Raw genomic sequence first — 24,687 nt, forward strand, 5'->3', positions numbered from 1 at the left:
TACACATTGAAACAACTACATTTGATTAGATTTACATACCACTGAGAATCTGGGCACAAGGCTGCCAGAAGATAATCAGCCTAACGGTGCTGAGGTCAAGAAGACAAGTCACACCTGTAGGGAACCTTTTGTCTTTAGGTGTGGGCGGCTGTTACATAAAGAAAACCTGCCTGTATCTTGAGTCAGTGCTTCCTCTGTGAATTAAAGCAACGCCGTTCTGAAATCTCAGAGATATTGTCACTGCTATTTCCATCTTCCTCCAGGAACTCTTTTTTCAAATTTATTGCTCTGGCATATGACTGCTAACATCATTGTACAAACTGGGTCAAGGCAAAGCTTGCAGCGCATTTATCCAGGCAGAAGTAGAGGATGCAAGTTAAGTAGGTTATGCCAGAGCCAAACTCAGCACAAGGAGATAAAGGGCCCACATCTCCAGAAAGCTCTCTCAGGAACAGTTTGCATAACTGGTGCACAAATACCACAGGTGACATTGCATGTATCTAGAAATGGTGCTCTGACCCAACACTCTGAGCACACCTTCTCTGGTAAAATTCTCACTGGCATTAGCAGGAATTTTGTGCAGTCCATGAATGGGACCTCTAAGCTTTACATGAAAGTATCCACTGGTTTTGACTCATCACATCCTTCAGTATTGCTGGGGTGCTCCCAAAAAGCGCCTGAATTCAATATGCAGTCACAGCACAACCTGACAAACAAAAAACCCTGACACCTCTGTACCACAGAAATTAGGTGTGAACTTTCTGTTGAAGGCAACTTTCAACTACAGAAAAGGAAAACCTTTTCCAACCTCACTGCTATCCCATCACAAGCTTCTGTCATCTACTGGGGGGGGGAAAGACTGTTTTAAAAAGACTCCTCAAACGGGTCCTGGTTTCTGATGAATAAAATCACGACCGTCTACAGATATGCATGCAGCTGACTGCTGCGTCTGACCCTGCTAGGCTCATGATCACAAGATCAGTGAAAAGGATGATGACATTAGGAGTAACACCACAGGTCTTCATAAATCAAGTGATCAGCTGCATATGTTTATTTAATTATATTCAGACCTACAGGCCAGGCAAAATATATAAGGTTTTTATTTATTAGTCAGCGCATAAGTACATTCAGGTTGCACAACTCTTTCCAAAAACAGTAAAAGCATTTTTAGCCATCAACATCTGCTAGAGCATCGATTACAATAAAATCAAACTTCCATTACAGTCCATTAACAGTATCATCTGCAACACCTAAAATTAACAAGTCATTACTTCCTGAATGGCTCACACTTCAACCTAAATAATTCTACGATTCTATAATTAATAAGCCAAAACAACTGTCCTGCTTGTGAGAGTGATTTTAAAAGCATATGCCAGTCCTGGAAAGCTTCAGCTTTTTACTCATTTTGTCTGTTGAGCTAAAAAAAAGAAAAAAAAGAAAAAAAAAAAAAAAAAGAGCACAGGTTTGTATCAAGTTAACAAAGAAACAAATGGTGCAGAATCTCTAAAAGAAAGGAATTACTCTTGCTAAAATCAAATGTACAATATAACTTCTACAAACACAATACTAATAATAGTTTAAAAAACTATTCAAGCTGCAACGCAGTTTCTTGTGCTCCTGCAAAGACAATGCAACCAGAGTTTCTCGGAATAGAAACAAACACCACTTAATATCTTTCTCCAAACACAATAAAGCTACCATGTGAGGCAGCTTGTGAGTTCAAGCACTTTGACTTTTTCTTCAAGTTCACAGGACAAAAGCCCTCAAAGGATGCTAATACTCAGTTGCCTGTGAGTGGCTGTCGCAAATTAAGCTTGATCTTTCTCCATGCCAAGCGCACCAACCCCTCTTTCTGGGATTCAGTTCACTCTGGCAGGGCTTCCTGTCCTGGTCAACCACCAGGAGACATGACTGTAGTACGACTGGTAAAAATAACAGCTAAAACGTTCACAAAGTGAACCTCTACCTTTTACGTTGCAACAACATCCACCCCTTCCTCTCTGATAAAGCCCTTTTCCTAAGCTAACCTCCAAGAGTTTTGCAAAGAATGTCAATATTTAACTACCTCTAAAACAACAGGGGAAGGTATTTATCCAAGGTCAATAAGCAAAGCAAAGGAGAATCAGGAATTCAGACTAGATCACTTGAGTGCCACTGCAGTGCTTTGTCCCTCAATGACTCTTCAGCTGGCATTTTTATTTAATTACACTAGCTAGGAGCACCAGCATGCTACTTACACCTCTTCACTTCACAGTTCTGATCCATGTCTGGTACTTATCTGGAAGTGCAGCGCTCATTAGCGTGGTATACACTGTGTTACTGGTAGGGAAAGAGGCAAAGAGTAAGTGACACTCCAAAGGCAAGAAAATCAATTTATAAAACTAGCAAAGCAGCAGAACAAATCTTAGTGAAAACAAACGTTCTGCTTAGGTACACAAGGGTTAGGAAGAGTGGGAGACTGATAAAAATGAAGGCTGGTGGCACAAATTTTTAGTATTTTTCCCCCCACTCAGTACAGCAAAGGAACTATATTTCTACATCTATTTTATCACTGTATTAAAAAATTAGCATTGCTAATCTTAGCAGTTACACGGACACAACCTTCTCCTTTCCAAATTTCCTCACGTTTATAACAGAGTAGAGGAAGTCCTAGTATTAACTTTGAAGAAGCCATTGCCAAGCTCTAACGCGAATGGCTGATCCAGAGAATATACTGAGCTTGATACAGAAGTAAAACAAAACAGGATAACCTGCAAAGGTGCAATTTGTGGAATAATGCAGAACAATAATGGCACACTGAAATAAATCTGTCTTAGAAATCCTATAAATGGTACCTAAAAGCTATGTTCCCACTTACTGCCTTTTCTTTTTTTCCCTTTTTACACATCAAGCAGAGCTACATCAGAAGCTCCCAAGAAAGCCATTTTCAGTGTTAATGCAAATACAAAGGTTCCAAAAATGAAAGGCACAAATGACTCAGGATAAAGTCCAGCTCCTCCTCTAAGCAGTCACTTGTTTCACTACTACAAAGGAACTTCCCATTACCAGTCCGAGCCTAACAAAGTGTACTTTCTTGGCTAGAGTGACAGACCAAAGAGGAAGAGCACTGTGGAAGCGAAAAAAGCATGCCACGTGCACAAGCAGAAATCTAAGTTGGGAAACTGCAAGATCTTCAGACAGACACATAGGAAGATCCTAAGGAAGTTTGTGATTGACTTCTAAGTGGTGCAAGGCATGGCCAGAGGCATTGATGAACATCTCTGAATCTAGTACTTACTTGTTTAAGACTGGCTTCACTGACAACACCTGTACAGAAAGTTTGAAGAGTTGTCATTTTGGTAAATGAAGAGAGAATTAAAAGGCTATTTAGAAGCAGCAATAGAATGAAGTTATGAAAAGGAATAATGCAAAGTCAAGAATTTCTCTTGCTGTTTGCGGTTTTTTAAATATCAGATAATTTCACAAAAAATATTTTTTAAAAGCCCTCTGAAACACAGAACATTTAAGTTCTCAAAACTAACTGGTAAATAACACTCATGCCTAACACTTTATCTGCCTGCCATAATATTTGTAATTGTGCTTGAAATAAGGAACTGCACAAAGATGATGGCGACGGGATTCACCTCGTGCACCTTCCACTTGGATTGGTACACTATTACAAAATGACTATCTATGCAAGCGTGTTCAGAAACATTTAACAAACAAACTTAGCAGTCTTAAACTCTCCAGAGACGGTTGTAAAGTACACCTTTTTCACCATGCCTTCCTTGCACAGCTTTTAAATCCCTGACAAAAATGTAACTGCACCTTCTGCTTTGAAAAAGAACATTAAGTCACAATGCAGAATTTAAAAGCTTACCTTAAAAAGCGTATCAAAATTGATGTTCTGCTGTCCAGTAGCGTTGAGAGCTTTGATAGCTGCAGTTCTGCAGGAAAACAATGTAGTATCATTAAACACAGCTTACTGTTCCAAAGGCTACAAAGCACCAATGTGAAAAACGTCTCACTAAACGCCTTTACATTGAAATGCTTGCCTTGGCCTAAAATAATCCAGAGTTCTGCATGACTGAATCTAGTCTCACACTGCTGAAGCTACTCTGTAACTAACTACAACACTGAGTACAGACCAACAGGAATCTGTCAACAACTTTTTGCATACCACACAGCCTAAAACCTAAAAAATGTCATCTGCAAGCACCTTCCTAGTGCCATCAAATACTTTTGTCATTGTGAATCTAAATCCTTTAGCTTTTACTAAACTGCTTTATAAAGAAATTTTGGGTACATGCCTTATCCTTGCAATTTTTCATCTTTTATGCCACTCAGTGCCACATAGACTTTCCTCTGGCACGCATGAATATTGCTCCTTACCTCATCTGTTCCCTTTTGAGTGGCATTACAGAAACTGAATAAGCTGCCTGCTCAATGAGCTAACACCCATTTGGAGAAGAAAACACCCAAGTCTCTTAAGCTTTTTCAAAATAAAAGTGTTATATCACCACAGAGCTCCAAACTAAATTTACCTTCGATCGTCAGAAGGAGGAGGGGTAGTCCAATGGTCATAGTTTGTCTCCACACGAAACCACCTATATGTAACACAACACACAAACATAAACACAAGCAAAAAGGCGAATTGGTAGGTAATTAACAAAGACAAAGAATACAATATCTCTGTATTGCCAAAAGGAAAAAAAAATCCCTCAAAAGCCTCCTTCCCATGTCTCTTGCAAGCCCAGGGGGTCCTATGTTGATAAAAATAGCAGCCTTTACCATAAACTACTGAACACAAATCAAAAAGAAGAAACCTCTGAACTCCTGCTGGTGTCCGTGACAAAGCTACTACTGACTACAATAAAAGGAAGATCAGATCTTTAAAGAGATGATCGGAGAAAAGACTGCAGGTAGGCATGTGATGCAGCCTGCAGCATTCCGGTTGGAGTGCACAGAGCCAACAGGCCACCTGGCTGTTGCCAAGCCAGTACTCGCTGGCTGACTGTACGCATTAAGTGCCCTTTTTCACCGCAGGGCAACTATCTTGTTATCTCCTTCATATATTAAGCTGTCAATATTAATTGACAGGAACAATTATTTTTGAGCTACCAACCCTTCTACCAAATTGGGTCAAAATTAATTTTGAATTGCTGAATTTACCGGTAGAATATTTGGGAGCCAGACAGGAGAGGCCCTCAAGTCTTGTCTCCTTTGGAATCTGGCTAAAAAAGAAACACATACAGGTGTTCCTTCCACCCTCAACCCTCTGGACTGCCCCAGCCTGACAAGGTGGTGTGATTCCTTCTCAAAGAGGAGAAACTGGGGTTCCTTTCAGAGACTTTCAAGCTTTCCCTGTCCAGCTGTAAGCATTAGTAAGAGATGCCCTGGATCTCTCAAGAATGTTGGGTCACTAAGCCTACCTCTCACTCAGAAGGGAATATGAAAAAGCAAAATAAACTGGTTTTTAATACTTACGCTCCACCTAAAGGATCAAGAGGCCAGAGATCGGCTGGCCCTCTTCTATTCCTCGTTATGACCATGCCTTCTTTGGGTGATACACCTCCTACAATATAGTAAACTTCAGCAATGATGGGAATGCCAGCTAGTCTGAGAACAGCTGACTGAAAGTCCTCTGCTCTGCTCAGGGTCTAATGCAAAAAGGAAATCACAGTGAAACAAAGATCACAGAGCACAGCCAAGCACAAAAACGAGCACTGGGACATCTTAAAAAGAAGAAAAGGTCCAGCTTTTTTGAAAATAGCAATTGACTGTAAAGTGCTACTTGAAACATGTTTCCAAACAGACAATCATATGAACATGAAATGCCTATGACTAGTAAATTAACTCATTAATCCCAACTTTGCAAATATTCAAAGAAAACAGTAAATATAAATGCACATATACACACCCATACATGTACACATTTGTATATGGTGAAAAGTGAAAAAAGCTGGAAAATCTGCCATTCAAAAGACAGAGACATATCCTTACTCTGCAAATTCAACCTCCAGCAAAGGATTTTCCTGAATCCTCAGGAACACCCTCAGTCTTTCAATGTGAACAACAGGATAGATGAAAAGTGGATGGAAGCGGGGGGGGAAAAACCTACTCAATGTTTTTGTCTTGCCAGTGGTTTCAGAGGATTTAGGTAACAACGGTGAGTAAGGCAGAGGCATTGCTTACAGCAAGCCTGTGTTCTCCTGCCACAACCAGGTGACTAACTTAGCATAAACTGACAGTCACTGCAGCCAATGAAGCTATTTTCAGGCACAGAGCCACAACCTACTGAAGTACGTCTTTAAAAGTGAACGCTGTGCAGGAACTAAAAACAAATATGGGGAACGTGCATCAAATAACGTTGTTCAGAAAGACAGGGGAAACCCTAGAGAACAATTATTTCTGACAGCAACACTGCAGCTAGTAGTTTCAAGTCACAGCCTCAAGACACATCTCAATCTCAAAAAACTATGAACAGTAAAGTCTCCAGTAGACATTCCAGTTCTGCAGGGAGTTTGTATACCTGCAATTGTATCATTCATGCTTACCGTAATTCAAGAATCTGAGAAGCAGCAAATCTGTTTTATCTTAGTAGTACCCTAACACAGTACTCAAAATGTGCTATATGAAATACCGGTCCAACTCCTTCCACTCACCGGTGAACTCTGCATTTTTAATATGGTAACATATCAAATGTAGTGTGAAATAACCACTGGGTGAGACACTAACTATCTAAGAGTGCAGCTGCCTCAATTTGTTAAATTACAAATCACAACTAGCTGAAGTAGTCCCTAGGAAAGAAGTCTTTGCACAGCTTCTCAAGGCCTTTTGGCATTGATTAGAGATCGCCTCCCTGAAGGGCTAGAACTGCCTCTCTCCTACACATCACTTTTGGGGACAACACCCATCTCCTCTTACAAAATGCATTTACTTATCAATTTATTGAATTTTCTGTGAAACTAGAAGTTGGAACATCAAATTTATTAGGAAGTTTGTAAGTACAAATGACATCACTGTGAAATATGAGACAATAACTCAGTGCACTTACATCTCGGACAAGCCAGCTGACAGGGTAATTCCGATTCAGAAAAGCAGCTATTGCATTTTCCCACCACCTACCATCCTCTGGGGAAAAAAAAAAGAAAATAATAAAAATTACTATGTATGCATGTTACGTACATCCTGTGAAATCTAGCCTCCTGCCTTCCTTTCTTCTCCACGTCCCATCTCTAGCTCTACAATCTTTCTCTCTACTGTATTACAAAAGAGCGGTGCAATAAATTCTTTTAAGTTTATTTAAAGGGCAGCTTTATAAATTTATAAACAGGGCAGCTACATATCAGCATAAAATACCAACATTCCAGAAGAAGGGCTAGCAAAAAGCATGAAACCCAGGTGAAACTAGAGCTGAAATATAAATAGGCAACAATCCCAGCTGAACTTGAACCACAGCAGCTGAAGTAATGACCCTGCTTTCCAGAAAGCATGTCAGACCTACAATGAGCGATCATTATCTTTTTGGTGTCTTCTGAAAGGTACAATATGCCCACAACCCTAACAGGCTGCCATAAAACAGCAGGAGTCTGAGGTACGGTGGACAATAAAGAAGACAGTGTTCAACATTGTACAGAGAATACACAATATCTCTCAGAACTTGCCAGCACTGGCAAGTCCTATCAAAAACTACCACACTTCTTCCAGTATTGATAACTTGCTAGCTGCTCAGTTTTAAAACTGTTTTTATTCATAGCTGAATTATAAGTAACGAAGAGTCAAAGGTGACTGTAACCAGGACTAGCACTTTGTAACAAGTATTTCCAAAAGAATTGCTGGTCCATTCCTACAATAGTCTACGTCTGTCAACTCAAATATTAGCAGCATCAATCACCTCATTATTCATCTTCCTGAACTATTTCAACAACAGGAAGAATTACACAGCTGAAAAAAAGAGGTAGTGATGGTGTTTTTGTATTACTGGAGAAAATTAAGAGAACTAAGAAAAACAGAAGGACAAGGTTATAATTACTCATATGCCAAAACCAGAAAAAGCCAGCAGAAACAATGTGCTTGTCACTTGATAGACCTTCACCCTAATTTAAAGTCACCCCCCTTTCCAGCTGTAGTTCACATGCTTGTTTCCCAAAATTTGAACTTTTAGTTCGGATAAAGCAGCAAGCAGTCAGCAACAACTGATTTACAGGACTGCAGCATGTGTTGAATGAGTGACACATGGCTGAAGTGGAGGCACACGGATGACAGCACATCAGCTGCTGATGGACAAGTGGGGCCAACCACACACGCAGGTTTGCAGTACTTGATTCCTCTATCAGAATCAGGAGAACAGAATGGGTTTGTGCATGGACTAAACCACCTCACTGTCATCTCAGATGATCCTTGTACTGCAGGTTGAAGCACACTGCTGAGAAACAGCAGGGAAAGCAGGACGGCACTGGTTTTGTCCCCAGATTGTGCCTGTTCACAGACATAGGACTTTGCAAGATCTTCTATATCAAGCCTTTTGCAGACACTTTATACACTTAAGACTTTATTTCCAAGCTGATGTTAGTATGAACCAAAATCAGTTGGCATCTCTCAGTATCAGCCCAGGATACTGAGTTTTGAAAGGATTAAATAACTACACTAGCATCAGAAGCAGGCTCTTAAAAAAAACCATGAATGTAAACTATGGAAATAATTTAGTGAATGCAACAAGGCAGTATTAACAAAGGGAACAGGAATCAAAAGGTGCACGCTCCATAGTAGAATCCCCACTCACAGAGACAATGAATATGTATATAACATATACAATGAATATGTATATAACATATACACTGAATAGCGGTTGCTTAACATTAAAAAAACTGAAAACAAAAGATTGTTTAATTAAAAGAAAAGATTAAAAAGAAAAGAAAAAATGCTTACCACAATTGCAAGTGAAAAACAAACATTTATTTTAGGTGTTGGTTCTAACTCAGACTACATTGTTTCCAGTTCTAACAAACAGCTAGAAGTATGCTTCTTAAAAAGAAAAGAAAAAAGAAAAAAAAGGAGTGAAGCAATGGCAGGGGCAAACCCAAGCTCTGAGTTAGACATAATTCAATATCTGTGAAACTGAAGGGCTGATGGAAAAGGCAGCGACCATTCCTCTGCCCTCCTGACAGTTACCAGCCCTCCTATTGTCAAGCTTTACTTCTCGGTAGTGACATTTCTCAACTTCCTTCTACTACTGGATCTGTCCTCGGCTGCCTTTCCAGTACCTCCATGCATTCTCTCAGGGTCTGCTGTCTTTCCCCTAGATCTCTCAGTCTTACACTTCTCTTCCCAGCCTCTCTTTGAAGCTGCCTCATGGGGACAGAGAATTGTGGAAGACAGAGAAAGGGACAGAGAACTAGGAAAGCAGCCATTAATTTACTATACACAACTGCACCTTTTTCCCCTCAGCCCCTACTCTGCTATCTCAAATTATGTCTCTCGAACAGAACACATTAATTTGTCTTTTATGGCTTTCCTCAAGGTTCTCTGTCTCCTTTGACACTTTTCAAGGTCAGATGATGCTGGGCTGACAAATACCTTTCTCCCATGTAGCAGCCAAAAACCTGGCAGCTTGTGTGCTTTCACTCCCTGAGGGCAAGAGAAGTCATGCAACATCAGCTTCTTCCTGGCAACCCGAATTACATTTTTCCCTCTAGGAGAGTATGAGAGGAGGTCCCGAGCAGGAAACAATCAACTAGAATAATGTACGTAACATCAGGTGGGGCAGACAGATTTATTTTACCTCGTTCATCACCGGAGATTGTGAACTTGTGTGGACTTTGTCCAGTCCATAAGCCTACATAACCAAGAAACGTGGTGCCTTGATACGCTATCTGAAACCAGAAAACATGCAGTATTTTAGCATTCTGGAACAGAACACTAGTTAAAATACAGGCAACTTTCTGAAGCAGCATCCTGTACTTTTTTTTTTCTGTGATTTTCATACAGAGGTTATTAGAAAATGCTTTGTCTTAAATTACAGCAAAATTTGCAAAGTAAAGAAAGACTCTGAGGACCAAAATTCACTGCATTTCATTTGTTAATGATCACAGACTGCTACAAAAGTACTGCTGAAGTTAGCAAGTTGCCAAGCAAGAAACAAACAAAAAGTTCTCCATTTGCAAAACAGACTAATAAATATAAAGAAAATCTCACTAACGAGGACTGCATTAGCAAGTAGTTCATTTTCAGAAATTTTCATCTAACATACACACATTGGTCAAAAAAGTTAACAAGGCCTTGGAAAAAAAGCCTCAAAATCAGTCCCTGCCAAAACTTATCTCTTTTCTATATTCTCTAGTACCTCTCTTCTTAATATTTTGGCATTTCCTTCTTTCAACATCTCCTTCCAAATAACGATCTTGAGATATTAGATTATGCTGTTCTATTTGTTCCAGTTTATCACACCAGACTGCATGTCCAGAAAGCAAAGAAAACCAGCATTCATCACACACTACTAGAGAGATTGGCTGTGCTGCTGTAATAATACAGTAAACCTGGGATAGGAACCACATTCCTACATTAAATCCTGCTGCCTATACAGCTGTACGACCATACCCTGTTCCTTCACGGAAAACCACCCAGCCACCAGAAATGATACCTGCCCACTTTTTATAAACTGCACGTCAATTGTAATCTTGCTTAATATATCGACAAAATTGTAATCCAGGTTCCGACCATGGTAAATGTTTCCTTTGTCATCCTGAGCGACAATACTAGTACAGAACCTTCAAAAACAAAAAGGAGAAAGAATGATCTAAGAAAAAGCTATGACAACGCTTTCAATATTATACTTGAACTAACTCAGCGTTTTAGGAGGAGTAACTGACTTTATCCTCTGTGAAGTATTTTAGTAACGTAAGCATACAAATGAAATGGGAACTTGCATTACATCATTAACACTTACACTTCCCAACCCTAGAGAACAGTCTCACCCTACACTTACTGACAAATTTTTTTGCAAGTTTTAGTTTCAAATTGGAAAAAAAAAGGGGGGGATAGAATGGTTTGACTGAAGCTCTGCATAACTGCACAACACTACAATGTCCAATATGACTTAGGCATGATAACTCTAAGGGAAAGTCCTTTCCCGCAGAGTCTAACATATAAAACTGTATGATACTTAACTTACCAGGTCTCACCTGGCTCAGAAACTCAAAAGCCTCACTACCATCCACATCAGGTCAGATATTACAGACCAGGTAGGAAGCAGCATTTCAACTTGGGAAAATTTTCATTATTTCATTTTAACACTTTTCTAAATTGAGATGAAAAGTGGTCTAAAACCATCCACAAAGCATCAGTCTGAAACTTTGTGGATTTCATTTTGACAGTTATAGATTATTTCAATTTGGACCCTGTTTATATTTTTAATCACAACTAGATAAAAATTTCAACGTCCTTTCAAACTGAAAACACCGGCTGTTGTTAAAGTATCAGCCATTTCAGTAATACGCTAACCTCTTCTCTAGAACAGGAAGTGTGATGAAGTTCCTTTTTTACTAACAATTTCAGTTTCATTGAAACAGGCTTTTCTATGAAGTATATTGAATTAGCAGGGAATTAAAAATTTATTTTCTGTGAAGTTATGAGTTTGTCATTCCAGTGATGCATAGAACTGTCTTTCAAAACTGCAAGAGTAAAAAAATTCTGCAGACAAGTAGTTTGTTCCCGGTTGATTTTTCTTTAATATTGCTGAGAAACTTAAAATTTCATGGGCCTTACCAGGGCTGACAAGTGCCCTCTATGAAATACTAAGAAAGCTAGCATTTAAATTACTATCTTATCTGATATTAATCCTTATTAAGAAAAAAAAACACCAAATACCACACATTAAGAAAAATAAAAATCAAAATGCATACAAGTGGCTGTATGCAACTGTTTTTTTATTAAAATTATACTGAAAAATAATTCTAGAATCGTCACAGGCAATGCCAATTGTTTATTATTATCCTGCACATGCTTCTAGAGCAAAAAAAGACAAAGAAATGGAGTGGTTTTTCCACTGAGGTTGTCTGCTGTCATAAAGATACTACATCCATTTTACACTGTGCAAATAAAAAAAATGGCATTATACAGTCATTTATAAAATTCACATTATACAGTGAACATTCATTCAGAAAATGGTCTGGAAGCAACCATATCTCAGATGAATGGTTGAAATACTTAAATTGCAACTAATTCTTCTAGTTTCCTTTTTGGGGAAATAGGACAATTTAAATGACAAGAGTGCATTACATGATGCACTTTGATGATAAATGAACCCAACTACTTTGAATGGGTGGCCCTTCCTTATTAGCAGAAATTATTTTTGTACTTTTATACATTTACACAGATATATGTACGCAAAAACATTACAGCTATGTGTTACCTTTATTAACAAATAAACACACTGCTTTGCTACGTTGTTACCTTTATTAATAAAAACACTGCTCTGCATTTCTGGTTCAATTCAGGACATAAACTTCCTAATGAGAATGAAAACTTACAGCTGAATGCACAGAACAGGGTGAGACGAACAGTGCAAATCATCTATCATGTCTTCACCTGCCTTTTTGTGCATTCTCCCATGCTGAACCAAAATGAACCTCTACCCATTTCTACCAGATTCTCTAAGCACCAGCCACTTACGCAGTAGACTCGTAGGCGAAGTTTAGCAGGACTCCATCTCCAAGACTTATTCCCAGGGCTTTGCACAGCCCCAGAATTTCCCCTGCAAAGGGCTGCGGCATAAAGAACTCCAACTCTGCTGCTATCGGCCGAATGACTTCGTGGACCCATTTTGGTACACTTTCACTGCAAAATATGCTCAAGGCGTTAGCCAAGAAAGAGACACAAGAGATTTGCAACATACAGCTGGCAGCGAGACACCCACAGAGCCTGCCGTTTCTCTGATCGGGCTGTCCCAGCCGGCCACCCCTGAGAATCCCAAGCCCTTCACTGCCTTCTCCACATCCCCACAGAAGCCCCTCAGGGTTCCTACTGTGCAATTTCTTCTTATTTTTACCAGAGATCTCCCCGGTCTATCCCCTGGCAAGGTTCCTAAGCGTATGAGAACTGCGGTAGTACTGAGTTAACGCTAAAAAAACAAACACAAACCCCAAACCACCCCGAATTTTTGAGCTGGGAGTTCAGCAGCCCTGCGGCACGGCTTCCCCCTCCCTCCCGCCCAGGCCCGCAGCGGCGGGTCAGGCGGCGCACGGGAGAAGGGCACGACGGGCCCTTGACGCGGGAGCGGCGGGGACTGCGGCTACCCCTCACGCCGCTCCGCCAGTGGCACACGGCGGCGGGCCCGGCGGCCATTTCGCACCCCGCCGGGCTGCCCGCTCCCGCCCCGCCGCCTCACACTCACTCGATGATCCGTGCGACGGCGGCGCGCAGGAAGGCGGGATCGAAGCGTCTCAGCACCGGCAGCCAGCGCTCCTCAGCGGGGCTGTCCAGGCTCACGTTACACAGCAGCGGGGCCGCCGCGCGTGGAGCCGGGGCCGCCGCTACCGCCCCGCAAAGCAGGACCAGCAGCCCCCATTGCCGGGGCCACCGCGCCGCTGCCCGCCCCATGGCGCCAGCCCGGCTGCAGCCCTGCACCGGGCAGGGGCTGCCTGAGGGGAGGGCCGGGATATGGCGGGCGCCGCCCTCCTCGCCCGCCCGCCCCGAGGCCTGACAGCCGCCCTCGACCCTGCCCCGGGGGAACGGCCTGACCTCCGCACAGAGAAGGAGCGGGCCCGCGGGGCGCCGAGCCGCTGCCATCCCCTCAGGGGCCCCGGTCCCCGCCGCCGAGCCCGCCCCGCCCGCCTGGAGGCAGGGACAAGAGCGATGAAAACACGGTAAAAACAGGTTTAAACTTGCGGTTGACAGCGGCAGTTCATTTGTGAAATCGTTTATAAAAGGCAGCCCAATAATCTCGCTTTTGAGAGACAGGCAGACACTTGGCAGCAAGTGGGGGTAGCTCGCAGCATGCGGGAGGGCACTGCAAGGCTGTAAACAGGAGGGAAAAAGAGAGGAGAGGAGACTAGACACCTGTGTTAAAAGTCAAAGAGGACAAAAAAATAATTGCCTTTCCCTTTTTGCCTCAGCTGTCATTCGGTTTTGGACACACGCACACCAAGGGAAACTGGGCTCAGTTGTTCAAGGACAAAAAAGAAACAGTAAAGACAGGTTTTAGATGTAAAAGTGCATGTCCTCCACTTGCTGTGGCCTCTTCAGCCCCTGCTCCACACTCAGTCCCCACACTGCCACGGCTCCTCTGCATCCATTCGCCTCGCCAGCTCCCACCTGCACATCCTCCACAGGGCCAGCTCCTGGCTGTCATTCCCAAGTAGCAATCCCTGCCCTTCCCTCAGCAGGAGCACTGCATTTAAATGTAGCATTTGAAGATGCATAAAGTTTCTACTTTTTTCTTCTATCTCCCTGAAGGCTCTAAGGTGTTGGTTGTTTTTTTTTTGCTTTAGGAAACAAGATGTGACAACAGAACAAAAAAGCCCCAACAGACATAATCAGAATTAAAGTGAATACAATTGTGTATTCAACATAACAAACCTACCTAGGCTGAGTGCATTCCCATGTGGAATACAAACATTAATGCCATTTCCCAAGAAGAAAAAAGCCACCCTACCAAATGCTCTTCCATTATATTGTGCAGGTGGCACCTGTTTTGGCCACACAAGAAAACCCATTTCAAACACAATGAGGCAACAGGTGTTGTAACTCCCTCAAGATTCCATTAAAGCAGGTGGCTGGGTAAGAACCCATCAATGGTCCCAGTAGAAGTCAAGGCTGAAGCAAGAGTTCCACCTCTGGTGTAAAGAATCCACAGATCCACATATAAGTAACATGGATCTGTACACATGGAAGTATATCCATGTGTACTTCAAAAATCAAACGCCAGCAAGTCCCACCATGAGATGCACTGATACAGGAACATAAAGATTCCTTAGTTCTCCTGCATATGATGCTACCTTCCTATTTAAATGGCAACATGAAAACCATCTCCCATATACCAATGTTATTCTTGTTTTCTTCACAAACCATAATGAGACTGTTCTTCCTCCTAACTGTTCACTTGAATTTATCTCTATTACAACAATTCGGTTTCATTAAACAGGTAAAAAACAGCCACTTGGAAAATGGCTTAGTCTGTAAAATCACATCCTTAAGACAGGCACAGACATCATATACACATACTTTGTAGACTGAGCCAGAATATTTTTTCCTTCCAATTACCTATTCATTAATTGCTTCAAGTAAAATATTTTTACATAAGGTTGTATGTTCTAATAATTACACATATAAAATCAGGTGTAAGTAAATTATATTTAATAAAAGATAATTGCCTTCTTCCCTAGAATGCTTTAAAAAAAAAAACATCCTGCAAGGACTAAGGCCTCTTCCATTTGTCCTATACATACAATATCCAACAGCTTCAAAGTGTTCAGTTTATAATTCTGAAGAATCGAGAAATCCATAAGGCGTTTCAGTCCCTTTTTTCTTTTGGGGTGGTGGTGGGTGGAAATACGCATTTCTAAGGCTACTTCTTCGAGGGTGATTAAGTATTCCTTTCTGTTCCTGTTATTTCAACAGCCGTCTTCTCTTTTTCAGAAGTGCATCCCGAAGAGCCAGCTAAATATGAAACAAGAGTGGAATATTCAGGTAAGGAGAATATTAAGTAATGAGACAACAACACTGTCACATCAACAACCCTCTTCAATTTCTTCAGCCTCAGAGAAACACACTAATAGTTTATCAGATAAAACTGGGAGCAGTAACTGGCAAATGCTAATGACTACTGTGACAGAAATGCAGTGATCATTTAATTGTATTACCAAGTTGAGCTAAAGAAAGAGCTGGACTTCAAAAAAATCAACATGTTTCAGACCTCATTAGGAAAACCTATATAATGAAAGAGATTGTAAAGTAACAAACTGATCTTGCCTCACTAATATTCAATTAGAAGACATCAAGAGAAAGACTTCAGTCCAGGTGAGAGGTAAGTAGGATTAAATGGCATTTTCTGAAAGAGTATTACAAAGCTTCTTTTCAAAGGGGAAAGGAGGGATGCTAGAATTTTTACAAGTGCTGTATCACCCTAAAGAGATTTTGTTGTTTATTTCAGACATGTTTTAGTTGGTAAGCTCTGGACTATAGACAACAGTCTCTTAAAATTCAACCACCAAAGAGAGCAGCAGATCAAGAGTATCCTGCAATTATGGTACTCCAACCCACTTTTAACAATTATTTTCAAATCATGGTCAACAGAACTGATGCTGTGGGCTAACTGCAGTGAAAAAAGTATGAAAAAACAATTCTTTCATTGTTTAGCTATAACATTTAAACTCAAAACAGTAACCAGGAGTCAGAACTGAAACCATTTAAGATGGCTTTTTAGAAGAAGTGAGCAAAGTATAAGAATCATGGTAAAGAGCAGTTTCCTTAAAGTGCCTCAATTGTTAATTTGTGACATTTTTTGTGTGTTTTGAGAGCTGAGTTAGCGTGGTCAGCCTTACTTAAGGTGAGGCAGAATGACAGCAAATAAAAAGACTACAGAGGATATTACTCCAAGTCTTCCTGTTTAACAGAAACACTTAAGACAGTCTCTCTGTTTGGTCTATAAACACTTTCAGTCTTGCTGCTCTTAAGGCAACAAATTGCAGACAAATACACATTAACCAAATGATACAATCCTGGAAACAACTCACAAAGGAGGGTTTGTAAAAGAAGCATCTGAATGCACTCTAGCACAAGACAGAAGCTAGCAAGAAAACACAAAAATTAACACTGTGCAGAAACAAGACCCCTGCATAACTGATTACTCTAGAAGTTTTTCTTGGAACCTGTTCAAAGGATTTTAATTTTATAACACCCTGTAAAACCCTGGCCACCTGCCAGGCTAGATAAAAGGATTTTAAACAGATTTTTGTTGTTGGTACAAGGTGAAACACAGCAAGGTGAAACAGGGCAAGGCAGTATGCCTACCGCAATGCTCTGGCAACAGCTGTCACACACAGCTCAGGCAATAATGCCTGCTGCCACCCAGCTGAGGTGGATCACAGGAGCAGGGGAGCTCCCCATCCACACTCCATTCCTGCCAGCTCACCTAACCCCAGTCACCTGGTAGAGCTCTGTGGGCTCCTTGCCCAGCACCTCCAGGAGCAAAGTCATCCCCTGAAGTTCCTGCCTTGCCTTTTAGATATCGCTTCAGCTACCCTTGGCACAGCTTGCCTGCAGGAACACAGTAACTGGACTGCCAAATCTATATTTGTAGCTTGTACACCCTTTCACAAGGGCTGTGGCCAAGCTTTAGCTCAGGAAGCATACATTTATGTCTGTGCTTTAAGTACGTTTGTGACAAGCTATTAGATGACCTCAACGCCAGGACAGAGGAGTCCGTAACATGACAGTAACGGGAGAAAGGTCAAAGAACAAATATGGAGAGTGAAGAAACACACTAAAAGCTTGTCCTGAAAAACAAGTCCTCTGTATCAGGCAAACATTTTTTCTCTCACAGGATTACAGTCAGGGTTCTAATATGACCTTCTTTGATTTACATAAAGGAAAACAAACCACATTATAGTTGCCTTCCTAACCTACGCATGACTTTGCAACAGGGCTTGGTCCTCGATGCATAGTAAAAAGATACAAGATTGACAAAAGCATTCTTTACCACCACAGTCTCCGATATCCCTCCTCAGGGGTAAGATTCAAGAGAAGCCACCCAGCCCACAGGCCTTTCCAGCAATTAATCCATCAAAGCAAACAGCAACGACTTAGGGCACTGGACAGAGAGCACTTCACCTGCATTGTAAGGTAACTTGCTCAAACAGCCCCATCTATTTTCAACATTAAATATTACCTGTTTTTCCCTGAAAGAACGCTTATTTTTCGTCCGGACACTATGGCTGTATCTCATCATCATGAAGTTCTTGTGCTTTTTCTTTTCTTTGTTGGAAGAGCTGGCAAATGGGTTAATTCTTGTTTTCTTTTTCACAAATTCTCTTCTGTCTGTTTTTCCAGCCTAGAATAGACAATGTAATATAAGAACAGGGTCATGTCCCTTTCCCTACAGTTAACATCAGCTGCTAAGGTGACAGGTTCTATGGCAGTAACAATAAACCCAGGTTCAGTATGACTTTGTGTATATTATATGCATTCTTCCACCGTGGATGTATTTCTTGAGTCATAGTGAAGACTGGGTGTGTCTATATTTTCACTGTCACCTGTGACCAGCAAGAGGCTACTTATTTTTTACAGCCAAGATGCAACAGCAAGATAAAACATAAAGCAAAACAAATACAAAACATTTCTCACAACACAGATGGCAGCTGGGCACCCTCTTACAGATGCAACCCCACCACCTCCTCCCTCCTGCAGGAGACAGCAATCCAAACCAATCCCACCCACAAACCCATATTGAGAAAGACAGAGGATATGAAATAGCGTAGTTCCTCACCATTGCAGTTGCCAGTCTGGTCTCCTTGTCTGATTTAGGCTTCTTATGCAGATGTTCAATATCTCTGAGCGAAAGCAACTCTCCCCTACACAAAAATCCAAGAAAAGGCCATCACACACAAAGCTTCATCTAGCAAGAAGAACAAGGCTCCCTCTCAACCCTTTGCCCCTCACCCATCTCTTACACCACTGTCTTCCTAGAAACTTTCACACAAGCACTTCTTGTTCTCTCTCAGGCTAATCCTCATGCTTGGGACAACCTTTATAAAAGTCTCTCCTTACTGTTTTCCCAAGTCCTGCTTTGTCCACAAAGTTTAAGAAACTCTGGAAGTATAACCATGCAACTACTGCTACAAAAAGCACCCCACGTGCCTATTGGTCTGAACAAGCAGAACAGTCTCACAGTTTCCATCAGCTCCTCTTGTCTTTTCTCCCAAATATAAACAAATCCCCTGGGGGCCCAGGATCCTTTCTGGGCTATGCGGCTGTTAGCCGTCACCAGGGAACACGGAGCAGCAGCAGAGCACCCTGTGCCCTGCTGCAATTAAAAGCTGTATCACCAGATACTACAGGGAAGAGAAAGCACTTGTCACAATAGTCCATATCCTACCTGCCCTCCTCTTCATCATCTATTTCAATATTTTTCCTCTTTGCAGCTTTGCCAGGTGCAGAATTAAGTTCTTTGGAAAGCTGGGCAAGACGTATTTTCTGGAAGTCTTCTTGAGTGAGCAGCCTGCTTGTACTGACTGCTGCAGCTTTGGCTTTTCGTTCCTCTATGGGCATGTTTTTCACCTTCTCTGCCTTTTGAGAAAAGTACAAAAGAAGAATCACGCATAGCTTTGCAAACAATTCCTGTGTTGTGATCCGTGATCCTTGCCTCCCAAATACCTACGTAGAGGCAATATTGTTGGGAAATGCTACAACCAGCTGTTAGGATTCTTCCTAGTTTTATATCCAACATGTAGTATTAGAATAAAGTGGTACATCCACTCCATATTTCAGAGTGAATAAAAGCACTCATGTAAGTGTCATAGCTTTGAAGGAATTGAACCCTGGGATGGAATTCCCCAGTCTCTCCCTTTCCCTCTAACAAGATGCATACTTCAGCACAGGTGCTCAATAGTACTTCAACCTCACTGATTCTGGTCAAGCTACTCCACAGCCCTGTAGAGTTATTTATAAGCAGCCACACCAAGGTACAGAGCAAGAGAATCTGGCCTGCTATTAACAATACCCATTTGTTTTTGGGGTAAAAGACACTCACTACTTCTTGCTGCTCCTCATCGGAGGAGTGATGCACATCAATCCATTCTCCATCTTCATTATCTTCTTCCTCACTCAGACTAGCACTTTCCCATCCATCTGCTCAAGGGAAGAAGGGCACAGAGCTGCTAAAACAGATTTGGCTTAACTGCTTGAGTTTGAAATAACAGGCAAGCTGTAGGGTCTCAGCGTCCCAGTCTTAGAGCTACATAGACATTACAAAGGCATAAGATACTTCATACATCTGATCCCTTTCAGTTAATGATTTTTTAGAAGACATCCACAGTTGAACAGACCAGCAGCTCCCATGCTTGCCCACCGGCGAGTTCAGCTACCAAATTCCATCTGGCATGCAACCAATTCAGAGCTGAGCAAAAAAAACCCCAGCTTTGATTTCTTGGCACACCCACATCACATGAACATTCAGCTATGGACACCAATTTTTATAGCAATAACTGCATATGGCACCTCCTACAACAAACTGCTTAAAAGACCTTGTGTATTTTGTCATTACTGTGAGCTGCAGTTGCCTCAATGCATGCATTTATTACGAGCTTTCAACAAAGCTGGAAAAGTGGTGATAAGAGCCTTTAGAGGAAATGCATTTACGTACACCTTATTCACTCAAAACCAAGCCAGCCACAGAAAATACTCAAAGCAGCCTGCAACAAGTCAGCATGGCAGCAAGCTGTACCATAATGCTAGGCTTTGCAAAGCTTAACTCTCACCTGAAGCTAGAGATCCTCAAAACAAAGTGCATGTGGAACAACCTCTGAAGAAACAGAGTAGTTTACAGATACTAATCCTTATTACACTGTTCAGTCATGGTGTTCCCTGCTATCTAAACCAAGGAGGGAAGCAAAGCGATTTATAGCTAAGTTACTTTCTACAGTATATGCATTGCTGCTCTTCACTGTTGTTCAAACTGACTGATGTGCTGAAGTTATCAGCTTCAGAAACTGAAGCAAAGACAACTGTTACACTAATTGCTGTATTCACATGCATAAGAAACACGATATATCAGGGTGTTTATTCCTTCAGTACACTTCCACTGCACAATCTTGAATGCACTCAAACTTGATCTGCCAGACTATTTTGGCTTTTTCCTGATTCAGGCAGGAGTTTCACGTTGCGTGGAGCATTTACACAAGAAGTGAATTAAAGCGGCCAAATACTATTTCAAATTGCTATTTCAGTGTTTTATAATACGCAACAAAACCTTTGCTTTAGGAAGAGCTGTACACATCAAGTTTCACAGCTGTACAATGTTTGTCCCTCTACTTTTCCATCCCTCAGTGTCTACCATGCAAAGCAACACACAGTAACAGACTTCACTGGATAAGCTGCACTTACTCAAGGACAGTATCAGTACTTAATGGACAAATACAAACACATGCAAGCCATGCAGCATGCAACAGCAGCAAATTAAATATGTGAACACTAAGTTTTATGTCCAAAGAAAATCTTCATGACAATGATGCTCAGAATAGAAGTGGTAAATTAAAAAAGGCCAACCTTCCTCTTGGGTTCCTCCCTTTCCTTTTTCACTCTCAACATCCAATACTTCTGCTCCTGGAATATAATCTTTGGCATCCAGTTCTCCATATTCATGAATCCTGGCTTCCACCGAGGCTTCAGTAGGCTTACCCTGTAAGTTCACAAAAAACACATTAAGCAGGCTGCTATTTTAATGCCCACAAATCCACGAAAAAATCTGGGGGAGAGAAGGTTGCAGGTGGAAAAGATAAATTCTGCCTGATGAAATAAGACAAGTTCTTAAATTACTAAGCTGAACAAACTCTAGGAAGACAGTCATGCTTCTGTAGTGTGATTCTTCTGTTAATGAGTTTGATAAATCTGAACTTGCGAAATCTTGAAATAATAGCACGCCATGTCAGAAGGCAGCAAGGGAGCAGGCAGGGAAAGAATGAAGGCATGATTCCACCTCATTCTCAAGGGGCTGTGAGACTAGTTCTCATAGTCCTTTTTGAGCCCACGAGCCTGTGTTTATGGTGAATGCAATGCACATAAAACAACACTTACCCTGAATTTCTTCTGCAGCATCTCTGGATTCAGAGAACGGAAAAGGTGTATCAGAGTCCTTGCAGACATCATCACATCTACCCAGGAAAAAATAAAAAAAGAAAAAAAAAAAGGGGGGAGAGTCAGGATAACGACAAAAAAACCCGCAGAATTATGAGCAAACTGAAACTCCACTCAGATAAACAGTATTTACAGCCTGCTTGTGCCTTTTCTGAAATGATAGCTCCCTCTGATTTCTCCAGTGCAGGATCCGGCTCCTCCCTAGGGCTAAATCTTTATTAGCAAGCAGTTTCCCTTCTTCAGTTTTGTCAATTAAGTTCCCCTGCCATAACTACTCTGTGTATACACACACAAAATACAGAGAAATGCAGCAGACATATTGAAAATTATACCTCTCAGCACACAAACAATTAAAACATCACTGTAACAATGGAGGACCAGATGATACAGAAGAAAAAAAAGATTTAGAAGTTCTATCCATGTAATACACTTACTTTTGTTTTTATGAGTCTTGTACTGAACAAGGTCTTGGAGCAGATCTTCAGTCATGGCTAATGGACATCTCGCAGTGATTTCTTTTATTGCATTGATTCTAAAAATATTGGAAGTGAATTATTTTCTGAACACCACAGTTGGAGAGACTCCCACTAGCCCAGTAACAGACTGAATTATTTGGAACTTGAAGAACCTTATACAGCATTTATACAATATTTAGTGTACCAGAGGAGAGCATCACAAGGAGCTCTCTGTGCCATGGTTCTCCCAAACCCTCCATCTTTGCCCCATGCTCTACAGCTATTATTCTGTCTGATCCTAGGCCTCAGGATTCTGCAACTGAAGTCTGGGTCCAGGCAGACAGGAAAAGCAGTCAAACAATTGCTAGGCCAAGGGGAAAAAACAAATAGAAAAATAATAAATCAAGAAACAGTTCTGGAGTCAACTATGAGCAGGCTAAGGACAGTCTAACAGAAGTCTGTGGGCTGACATGATTTCCCTTTTAAACCGTCTTCATGGAGACACTCAGTATGCTACATACCTGGATTAACACCATGCCAAGAGGAAAAGGAATATCTCACAAAACATTCACAACATGTCTACACAAATAGTCTGCCTCTGTTGAGTGCTTTGTCTAAAAGGACATTTCAGCTCTCTTCTACGTTTAGTGATCATTCTCCAATTACATGTGAGCTTTCACAAATACCTCTTTTGACTAGTCAAAGAAAGTAACATTACAGTTTCTTTACCAACAACATTTAAATTTGTTGACAGTAGTGAAATTTCATCCATAAAACACCGAAGTTAAGGGTCCTGAACGGTGATGCTAGCCTCTCACTGAGTATATACAAATGTATTACTTCACAGACAAGAGGTCAGCCCTCAAAGTAGCAATAGCAAGACCAACAAAAAAGCAAAAAAACCCACACCATCATGAAATCCAGAAAAGTTAGTCATAGCACTAAGCACAGAAACCCATCATCTGGGGAATTTAGTTTATGCTGCGATACTGTCCTAAGTTCTTTTTATTCAAGCAGGTTCTTGAAAGAGTAGTATGAACAACAGGATTGAGTTCAGATGGCTTAAAAAAGAAAAATACTTTTCCATGTTCAGAGAGTTTTACAGTTTTGTTAAGATTCTGTACCCACCCCACGGTCATGACCTCCCCAGAATTCTTGTCAGTGACAAAGTTGTTGGCGATCGTCATTAACACTGACTGGATAATCTGAAAATAAGAAAGAAGATTCAATAGACAATGACTATTTAATCAAACAATGAAAATTAGTACACATTATTAACAGACAACAGAGCCCTTTCCACAGAAAAACAGAGTTCAGGACTTGTCACTTTATAGCCTGCAAATACTTTCAGACACAAATTCTCTCACAGAAATTAAAGCATCAGCCATGAGTTTGTGGGGGGGAGTTCCCCTTTATACCAAACAATCTCTTGGAATTTGCAGAAATAGCCAAAATTACCATGAGCTTTTAAAGGCAAAGGGTCTGACCAGATTCCCTCTCATTCTTCCCCCAAAACACATTCAGTTCTATTTCCCTGCTGGCCTGCTGTCCATTTTTAACATCATCAAATATAGGTGTAGTACTGACCTCGGGTGGTACTAGCTGATGCGAAGCCTGTGCAGCAAACAGAAGAATCTTTGTCACTTCTGGAAGAAAAGCAGGAAAAAGATCCAAAGCTGGAGTGATAAACTTACCTACCGAAACAGTTAACTCAACAAGCTGCTCAAAGTCTCAAAGCTATTTCAGTCTAAAGCTATTTGGGATAACTATTTCTCCTCTCCCACCAAGCATTAGGAACTCATCTGACCTCCACCCCAGCAGCAGTGCAGGCCTTTAATAGCCAGGTAAGACAATAAGAAACACTCTAGAGCTAGAATGCAACACCAGTAAAACAAGCAGCAGAAGGCAGTCATGCTTTGCTCAGCTAGCCAGGATTTGAAAGGAACTAGGGACTCGGTAGCTTCATTTTATTCAATCGCTGGAGATTCTCAAATGCTCAGGTAAGGAGCACTGAGTGGACACAACTTCCATATAATCCAAATCGCTTTGCACTTCTGGCCGTCAGGGCCTTTTACTTCCTTCAGCCACACTCTCTGGACTACTCCTATTTGCTACTAAGCTACTGCTACCAATACTCATTTGCAGCACCACTTCGAAGAACTGGCTGTATATATGATATGATGGACCAGCAGTGTTACCTACTAGTAGCTACTCACCTCTCTGATGGGGCTGTAGGAATCTCTGAACAAAGGGGTAGAAATTAAAAAGAAAAAGCTGCAAGAAAGGAGTTGTAACAGATTAGCTGCTTGTCTTTTAACTTGGTATCACCTTCACAGGCTGATACACTGTAAAACAATCTATGTTTCTATACAGTGTGCTCTCCAAATGCCTTAGATTTTGTTGC

General features: G+C 41.3%; 2 protein-coding genes across 2 annotated transcripts in view; both read right to left on the reverse strand.

Moving 5' to 3' along the window:
- Positions 1–1,028: 1,028 nt before the first annotated feature.
- NAAA (N-acylethanolamine acid amidase) lies at positions 1,029–13,657 on the reverse strand. Its single transcript, XM_080409363.1, has 11 exons — positions 13,373–13,657; positions 12,652–12,816; positions 10,622–10,748; positions 9,764–9,854; positions 7,037–7,113; positions 5,467–5,639; positions 4,524–4,586; positions 3,860–3,926; positions 3,278–3,306; positions 2,238–2,319; positions 1,029–1,417 (listed from the first exon to the last, which is right to left on the reverse strand). Exons 1-10 carry the CDS (start codon positions 13,576–13,578, stop codon positions 2,244–2,246), a joined length of 1,074 nt encoding a protein of 357 aa, XP_080265489.1. The 5' UTR covers positions 13,579–13,657; the 3' UTR covers positions 1,029–1,417; positions 2,238–2,243.
- A 1,654-nt stretch (positions 13,658–15,311) lies between these two features.
- Positions 15,312–24,687, reverse strand: part of SDAD1 (SDA1 domain containing 1) — a 15,866-nt gene continuing 6,490 nt past the window's right edge. Inside the window, exons 11-21 of the mRNA XM_080405948.1 lie at positions 24,500–24,557; positions 23,871–23,929; positions 23,412–23,488; positions 22,263–22,360; positions 21,769–21,845; positions 21,241–21,373; positions 19,727–19,824; positions 19,073–19,263; positions 18,464–18,548; positions 17,867–18,028; positions 15,312–15,636 (exon numbers count right to left, since the gene is read on the reverse strand). Coding sequence (XP_080262074.1) covers positions 15,586–15,636; positions 17,867–18,028; positions 18,464–18,548; positions 19,073–19,263; positions 19,727–19,824; positions 21,241–21,373; positions 21,769–21,845; positions 22,263–22,360; positions 23,412–23,488; positions 23,871–23,929; positions 24,500–24,557 — 1,089 coding nt within the window. The 3' untranslated portion in view covers positions 15,312–15,585. The remainder of the gene's footprint in view (positions 15,637–17,866; positions 18,029–18,463; positions 18,549–19,072; positions 19,264–19,726; positions 19,825–21,240; positions 21,374–21,768; positions 21,846–22,262; positions 22,361–23,411; positions 23,489–23,870; positions 23,930–24,499; positions 24,558–24,687) is intronic.

The sequence above is a fragment of the Falco punctatus genome, assembly GCF_963210335.1.
Source record: "Falco punctatus genome assembly, chromosome: 1".
In the NCBI taxonomy this organism is placed as follows: Eukaryota; Metazoa; Chordata; class Aves; order Falconiformes; family Falconidae; genus Falco; species Falco punctatus.